Genomic DNA, 8,680 nt, shown 5'->3' with positions numbered 1-8,680 from the left:
CCTAACTGGAACGCGGCCCGTTACCTAGCAACCTAACTGGAACGCGGCCCGTTACCTAGCAACCTAACTGGAACGCGGCCCGTTACCTAGCAACCCAAGCGGAACGCGGCCCGTTACCTAGCAACCCAAGCTGAGCTCCAGCATGTTGGTGCAGCTGGTTTTACTGCCATATGCGCTGAACTACAACCCAGTGTTTTATTCTGACTTTATTTTTGTTCAACTTTTTTCTCATAACTGTATTCTCTAAATATTATGACTTGTGATTTTATTCTTGTATCATTTTTTTTTTCTCATTTTTGACTATTTTTGAAATTTTATGACTTTTTGTAATTTTATTTACTTTTTTCTTAGTGACCATTTTTGTAAGACTGTGCTATGGCAAAAATAAAGCTTAACATTTCAACTTTTTGGAAAAAATGCAGAAAAATGCATCATGTTTTACAGAAAAAAACAACATTGCAACATCCTGAAGAACTGAATTATACAGAGAAAGCTGCTGATCTGTGTTTGTTTCCACAGAGAGGTCGGGTCACGATCACTTCGACATCGTGGAGCGGGTCGAGATGGGTCAAATGGCCTCCATGTTCTTCAACAAAGGTAATCTTCTTCTTCTCTCTCTCCTTGATATTCAATCAGACGCCATCATCATTAGCCACGTCTATTATTTATGGACGAGTCGGAAGACTGCGTGGGATCGTTCATCAAAGATTTTTTTTTCCTTGCACCTTTTATGAGCGGCGCTCATTTATAAAGGAAGGCTGCTGGCGGTTTAATTGGCTGTAATTACATATGGATAAATTGCCTTTGGTTCTAATTACCTTTGAGCCCATCAGCGCTGAGCGTGTGTGGGCAGCGTTGGGGGGCATGGCTGTTTGTTTTTTACCTCCGTGTGGCCGACTTTCTATCATTCCTATCTCGATTTGATACAGTAGGGCAGGGGTGTCCAAAGTGTGGCCCGGGGGCCACTTGTGGCCCTCATCTATCTGTAAAACTTGGTTTTACCTTTTGCTACAGCTTTGTTATAAATAAAGACTTTTACTGAAAAGCCAACTTTGCTGCAACCAAATCAGCTTTTCTTTCTAAAACTTGCCAAAAAATGACTAAAATAAATCCTGTTATTCCTGAAAATCTATTTATTCAATCAAGTCCAACATAAACTGAAAACTAAATGTCTGTCTTTTAGTGCAGCAAATATTCTAAATCTATATATCGTATTGGAGCCGTTGTAAGAAAAAATAAATTCTGCCAAACGTTTCAGAGGAATTTCTGACATTTTCTAGAAAAGCAAGGAAATTTGCTAAAAAAAAAAAAAATTACATTTTTAGATTAATATCAAAAAGATTCTACCAGAAACTTAGAAAATTCTAAATTTCAAATGTTGAAAATCTTTTGGTTTTTTTCTAGAAAATTTGAGTTTTTGACTTTTCCATCTCCAAAAGTACTTATTCCATTGGGAGATTATTTTACTTGTAACAAGACATTTTTCCCAGTGTTGCATGTGAAATAATCTTCCAAAGGAATTGGAACTTTTTCATTAAAATTAAAGAATTATCTTAAAGCAAACTCCTGTGTCTTATTTTGAAAGTACTAAAATATCTGCACTAGAAACTAGACTAAAAATACTTGATAAGGTATTGTGTTTTTGCAGTGTGGGGGTATTGGTTTTATCTTGTGGATGTGGATCTATCTGGTGATGTAGGCTGGAGTCAGAATCACCTTGGAGCACGCAGATGGAGATCCCTGCAGCTCCGTGTTGGTATCGGTGCGTCGCCCCGGCTCTGTTAGCATGCACAGCGCCCTCCTGCTCACCTTAACCAGCTTTACGCGTGCGACTCGGGAGTCTGCAGGGTCCCTGTTGTTGCAGGAATAAAAGAACGGCAAAAGGTCAAAGCTCTGACAACATCATCTGTGCTGGGATGTTGTGTCCTGCAGCTGTTCACCAGCAGGGGGAGCACTTGCCACACACGCAGCCTCACACATGATTGCACTCTTGCATGCCATCAAGCAGGTCGTGCTGTTGAAGCTGCAGCCGCTCGTTTGTCACTCGGCTTTGAGGAGCTGCAGAAAATGATAAAGAAGCTCCTTGCTGGTTTTTCACTCCGAGACATGAGAGTAACACGTGGAGGTATCGATTGGTGATGAAGAAATGACTTTTCTCCCAGCGTCTCTCCTTTGACATGATGGGAAAGCTGACTGTAATCAGAAATGAATTATACAGGCACACGCTGACCAGAGAAAATGAAGAAGCTACTTCATGTTTTTGACCGTCTACCTCGAATTCATGATCCAAGCACAAGCTGTGGATTTTTTTTTTTTTTGTGTGATTTTCCTGACGGATTTAGTTGATCTTGTGGTGGCGCTGGTTAAGGCTGGTTGCCTTTTTCTGCAAAACAGTGGAAAATAAGAAGCTGCTGAAGCTAATGATTATTTTGATGTTTAATTTGATTAAAATATTGGCAGATTCTGCAGATTTAACCACTAAAAGCTGCAGTATAAGAATCTGTTTACACATTTGTTGAAACCGTCACCATGTTGACAGGATAGGCTGAAATAATTTGTAAAATAAAAATCTCTGCCTTCAACAACCACTCAGAGCAATGAGGCGGGCTTTAGCGCTGTCGATCACTTCTCCTTGCTTTCTGCTATGCTGCAGCTAGCATAGCATTTCATGAATGCTAAGGCTAGTTAGCATAGCTAGTAGGGACGGTGGATAAATGGTTTTTCTGTAATGGTAAGTTGTTTCTCCACCATTAGCATATTTAGAAGTGAGTACATGAGGTTGATTGACAGTGCTAAAACAGTCTACTACAGATTACTGATGTTTTCTAATATGTAAACCTAGCTTAACTCATCTTCGCCATCACTTAAAAATAAGCAAACTCCGTTCAGCCTGGCGGCCCGCCAGACTTCAAATATACTGAATCTTACCAGTATTTTTGGTCTGGTTTCTAGTCCAAAACTTGAAATGAGGCACAAGTAACTTTTCAGCAAGATATAGGTGCTGATTTAGAGTACAGATTACTTCAGTTATAATATGGGAAAAATTTTCCTATAAGCTAAATGATCTGCCAATGAACAAATACTTTGTCAGTATTAAGAAGTTTACTCAAAACAACCTCTTGTATCTTGCTGAAAAGTTACTTGTAAGTTGTCTTATTTCAAGAGTACTAAGATATTTGCAGAGACCAAAAATACTTTAAGGTTTTGTTTTTCTGAATAGGAGGAAACCCAGAGGGAGGCTGTGGTGCTTAAATGTCTTATTCAAAGTGATTTAAATCCTTTTTTTCCCCTAATGCTCTCTTTGAACTTCAACATGCTTCGTGTTTCTGCAAGGTGATTGGCCGATTCCCTCAATTGTTAATGAGCAATCGAGCAGGTGTACCTGCCCACAAAGTGCTGTAGACTGAAACGGTTCCAACAGGAAGATGTAGATTCTTCACCGAGGTAATTAAGCAGAATGAATGCAAGCAAGTTCATTACGCCGGGTTGCATTTCTACAACATTAAACAAGTGCAACACCACCTCTCCACTCCGTTCTGCCCATCAGTACTGCACCTTTACAGCCAATTAGAAAGCTTTTCCCCTGCTGCTGCTGCAGAGCGACGCTTGGAGGACGTTTGACTTCCTCTTGGGTAGAAATTGACGTGACAGCAGCGGCGGCGGAGGTTCTGTTGGAATAAGTCCATGGATTTCGTATCAGCCCGACCTGCAGCCACTGACAGGAATGTTGATGGGGGGCCCGGCTTATCTGCAGCACTGTAGCAGCAGCTGCTTTAACCTTCACATCGATGATTTGAAAGTTGATTAGAAGACGACTTTGGGAAAGTCACAAAGACGGGGGGCTGTCCTTGCGTCAGCATCTTGTCTCTGCTGTTCTTTACCTGTGTGATATGACGCGTTGGCTGTGCAAACATCACGATTGTTTCTCCAACGTAAGCCGCCCACCCCCTCCCCGACATATGCAGGACCATGGCGATGAATACTAATTCAATCTGCAGTAAAACGGGCTTCTGTCAGTAATTGGAGTCAAACACGAACACATCTATTCATGTATTTAAGTGGTTTTGGATTAAATGTCATTGTTGTGAAGAGATGAATATCCAGGCGGTTTGGAAGATAAATAGCCATGTTTACATCAGTTTTTCCTACAATTGTTCCTGGTGTCATTTAATTTCAGTGTTATGTTAAAGACTTGTTGCGGTGAAACTGATCAATATTCAGAGTGCATTTCCAGGAAAGACGTCCCCTTGATGAAGGCTTAATTTGACTCGGAGACGCAAAACAAATATGGCTTCAGCTTGTTAATGATGGGAGTATTTTAATTGAATAAAAATATCCCCTATTGTCCCTCAAATTGTAAATAAAAATGTAAAAACGGGGAAATAAGATTAGACTGAACAGTAAAAACTGATTTACAGCATAAAGAAAAATACTGTAGTTCAAAAAATGTGCAAATAAATGTCCCACAATAAGAACATTTCTGTAAACAGGCAAAGTAGATTCACAGAAAAATTGAAATTAAAATGGAGTAAAAATACTGTATAGTTGGGGCAAAATTACAACATAATGTAGTTATTAGGAAAACGGTACTCCAGTCTAAAAGATACTGAGGTTAATTTAAAAACAAAATGACAAAAACTACAATTAACAATAAAAACTCTGCAACAGTATAAATGTGCAGCAGAAAGAATTAATATATGGATACAGTAATTAGAAAAAAACTGACTAATGTCAATTTGTGTGTAAAAACTGACTAGAACTGGAAAAGCTGTCATATAACAGCAAGGCTGTAAATGTTTATGGTGTGTTGGGAGCAGTTTAAAGTCTCAACAGGAAGGATCTGCAGTAAACGCTCCTTTGTGCACTTTGGATGCAGCATCTCGTCCTCAAGGGTTTCACTTGTTACAAACATTTAGTCGGTTTTTTTTCTGTCCATTTTTTTCTTTTTGTTAGTTTTTAAAAATTAGATTATTGCGTTAAATCACATTAATTTGGTTTGAATGGTGTAGTGTGAAAGCGAACCACAGCAGCTGAAAATGCAACAAATATCGTAACTCTGATCCCCAATCAAACCGGATCTATCGGACTATCAGGTGTGAAATCAGTAAATCGGTTATCTGTAAATTACCTTCATCGTTAGTTTTGCAGTTGGATGTTTTCTCGGCTCGGTCCGTCTCTGCTGTGTTTGACCAAATGTAGCCTCGGCGTTTTTTTCTCCCCGAACCGACAGGCCGTCATGTCCGCTGTCGGTCCGGTCAGAGGTAATGTGCTGATGGATGCTAATGCTTCCCACAGCTGCATGAAGCGCCGCGCCGCTACATGAAGACTCATTTCGCTGCGTTTTTGCCTGTGGCTCTGGGTAATTGGGTGATATTAGTTACAGTCTTGTGAAAAGTCTGCGTCCCCCGCGGTCACGCCGTCGCTTACTGACAGGCGGAGCAGAGAACAGGACTTCCTGCTCTCTGCAGGTGATGTGTTCATGTTGATGCAGCGCTAAGGAAAAGGAGCTTAAATCTTCCAGAAGTTCACATTTCAACTTCATTTTCTAAATGGTCATAAATGGCATCTCCAGCTACATTTTTACGCTAAAGTTTGTGTGCAAAACACATGTGCAAAGTGTCAGCATGACAAAATAATATGGATAAATAAAATGCAAATAGGTTTTTATTTACAGATAAATAAAACTTTATAGTCTGACTATAAACACAAACTTGCCTGAGTTCAGTCATGAGTGAAACGGTTTTTGTTAAATAGAAACTGTAACCTTTAAATGACCTTTATTATCTGTTTACGAGTTTCTGATTGAACGGTTATGTATCCAATTAAATGTGATTTAAAATAAATCTGGTTTGTTTGGCTGCAGATTAACGTGTTGAACGCTGTTAACCAAACAAGCATCTGAGAACTTCAGCTTGATGATATTTATAGGTAAAATTTCTAAATGAATATAATCATTTTTTTACCATCCTGAATATAAAACCTGGAATTGTTGGAGATGTTTGGTTTGAGACAAACTGTTGAACATCTTTTTGAAAATGTGCGTTTTTACATTTCAAGATTACAAAACTAAGTTTAAAGTGCGATCCATTTATATCACTGTTTATCTATTGTATTTATATGCCGATTAAATCATTTTAAAATGAAATAACGATAGCTGTTTACGTGCACTATGTATATTATTAAAGCAAAGTTGTAAACGGCACAGTTCTCACCAACAGACTCGTTCACAGGAAAGACTCGTTCAAAAGAATCGAGTCGCTAATAAACGACACTTCAGTATTTCCTGCTGGTCTGATCATATAATCCTGGCGTTTTTTCAAGCGGCAGCTTAATTTTTTCTTAAGTGACCCAGTTTTAAGCCACTTGTCCATCATTTTTATTAAACTCAATTAGGTAAGCTAGCTGCAGCGTCGCACCTTTGACTGACGTCACGGCAAATAAACGGTCGTTGACATGCAGTACCTCTTGGACCACTAGGGGGCTCCCTCGGACACTGAGTCTAGAAGTTTCTCCATATCCTCTGAAATTAGTTTTAAGAACTAAATTGTTCATTTAGTTGTTTTAAATCTCTATTTGAACTTGATTTAATCATTAGCTGAACTCTTTGGGTTTTCTAAGAATCTGTTTGGTCAGAAGATGGAAATCTGTCTGGCTTTATTTTTTTATTTTTAATGGACCCTACAGAAATGAATTATCTGACCCCTCGTTTATGGTGCAGAGGATGATGGATGTGCAGCACGTTTTGGATGTTTCTGCTGCTGAAATTTGTCGATCATTGTGGGAGAGAACAGAGAAATTAAAGCTGATGGACGTTTTCGCTCTTATTGAGTGATTAGGGTAATAATTAATCCATTAATATTCCTCATTAAACACAAAAGATGTGCCTGGCGCCTAGAGGCTGCCTCAGATGGAGGGACGCCGCTCTAAAATTGATGCAGACGTTTGACAGTCAGCCATCAATCATGGCGGCGTGTTTGGACGGATGAAGAATGTGTTTGTTTGTCGCCTCTTGATCTCGTGTTTCTTAATGAATCGCGTCTTCATCCCCACTGTGTTTCAGTCGGAGTCAACATGTTCTACATCTGCATCATCGTCTACCTGTACGGCGACCTGGCCATCTACGCCGCCGCCGTGCCCATTTCGCTCATGGAGGTCGCCTGGTGAGATTCCCACTCGTTTTGTTTCCTCTTGGCGTGACCTCCTGACCTCTGAGGGTGAAATAATAAAGCTTCGTTTGCTCCCCTCTGCAGCCTCCAGAAAGGAGTTTATTGCAAAACTGAAAAGAAGATATTTTATTTAGTTAAGGGACAAATAACCAAAATCCAATACAGAAGCTCATATCTCAGTTTTGAACTTGGCAGATTAAAGCTTTTAATTATAACCAATCCCATTCAGTTCAGCAACATAACGGCAAGAAAAATGAAAATATTTAATACAAAGTTTTATATTTGATTTCTTAAAATGTCTGTTTACTTTGGCTGACCTTATTTTTGCAACTATCCCCTTTTTCAACCTTTTGACATTTAAACTTTCATTAACCTCTTCAGAGCTAAAGCAGCACAAAAAAATGGTTGATTTTCTTGACTCCAATTTTGTCTGATTTGAAGGAGGTGGGGGGGCTGGTTGACCTTTCATGACCTCTGGAAACATTAAAATCTTTAAGTTATGGCAGCACAAACGCAGCACAGCGTTTGACATCAAATTTGTTACATTTGAAGAAAGTGAGGCGGCAACTTCACTCAGGTTCAACACATTACTTCATTCAATGAGACGCAGCGCCCCCTGAGGTGAGGCGTGGTACTGCAGGTCCTCACTCTGATTTTTCAGGTATGCAAAGCATAAATTCAGTAATCTGACTGCATAAATGTTACCAATAAAGAGACCATCTTCTCTTCTAACTGCCTCAGCTAAGCTAGTCCCTGATTGGGATTAGATAAAAATTTGCAATTAACTGCAAAGTCTGAAATTAATTGCATTTTAATAGCATTTTCATTCAACCCCCTTTTTGTTTCTGGATTATTGACTAAATAGAAATGAAGAGAAGGTTTGTTTTGTGTTTTTGTTCTTGCGCAGCGGGAATCACTCCTGCAGCATCGGCAGTGTGAAGTACAACGACACCGACGCCTGCTGGGGCTCCGTCACCAGGAAGGACGCCTACAGGGTGTTCCTGGTGAGTGCTGACGTCTTTTCTGCAAACTGGTTGAATCAAAGTTCAACACAGAGCAGGCGTGGCTAAACAAATGGCACTCGGGCCTTTTTGCGGTCCTTGGAATAATTTTTGTGGCCCTGATCACTACTAAAGAAATTTAGGCCTCCAGTAAATGGATCTGATGAAATGAAATCAATATTTTCCGAAATGGAAAATATTTTTAACAACTGAATTATCTTAAGTTGTCATGTTTATGTTTTCATTTTAATTTCATGCTAAGTGTGATTTAAAAACATGGAGCTGCTTCTGGCTCAGAAAGCTGAACAGGCCACAACCAGGATCCCTTCAGACTTTAAATAGACCCACAGCATCACAGAGCCTCCGCTGTACCTTAGAGGACATGAGCAGCTCGATTCAGACTGCAGCACATGGTTTCTTTCCTTCCTTCCTTCTTTCTACTCTTTCATCGCAGTGAGAAATTGTTCCACTCGTAGATGTTTTTTTTAATCATTCTCCAGCATCTCTTCTTCT

The 8,680-nt window shown here is 39.7% G+C and overlaps 1 protein-coding gene across 1 annotated transcript in view; it reads left to right on the top strand.

Annotated features, from left to right (window-relative positions):
- tmem104 (transmembrane protein 104) overlaps positions 1-8,680 on the top strand; it is a 44,377-nt gene that overhangs the window by 9,056 nt on the left and 26,641 nt on the right. The window contains exons 6-8 of the mRNA XM_008416538.2: positions 520-597; positions 7,061-7,160; positions 8,074-8,170. Coding sequence (XP_008414760.1) covers positions 520-597; positions 7,061-7,160; positions 8,074-8,170 — 275 coding nt within the window. The remainder of the gene's footprint in view (positions 1-519; positions 598-7,060; positions 7,161-8,073; positions 8,171-8,680) is intronic.

The sequence above is a fragment of the Poecilia reticulata genome, linkage group LG8 (assembly GCF_000633615.1).
Source record: "Poecilia reticulata strain Guanapo linkage group LG8, Guppy_female_1.0+MT, whole genome shotgun sequence".
Taxonomy (NCBI): domain Eukaryota; kingdom Metazoa; phylum Chordata; class Actinopteri; order Cyprinodontiformes; family Poeciliidae; genus Poecilia; species Poecilia reticulata.
This window is presented reverse-complemented; position numbering and strand designations above follow the sequence as displayed.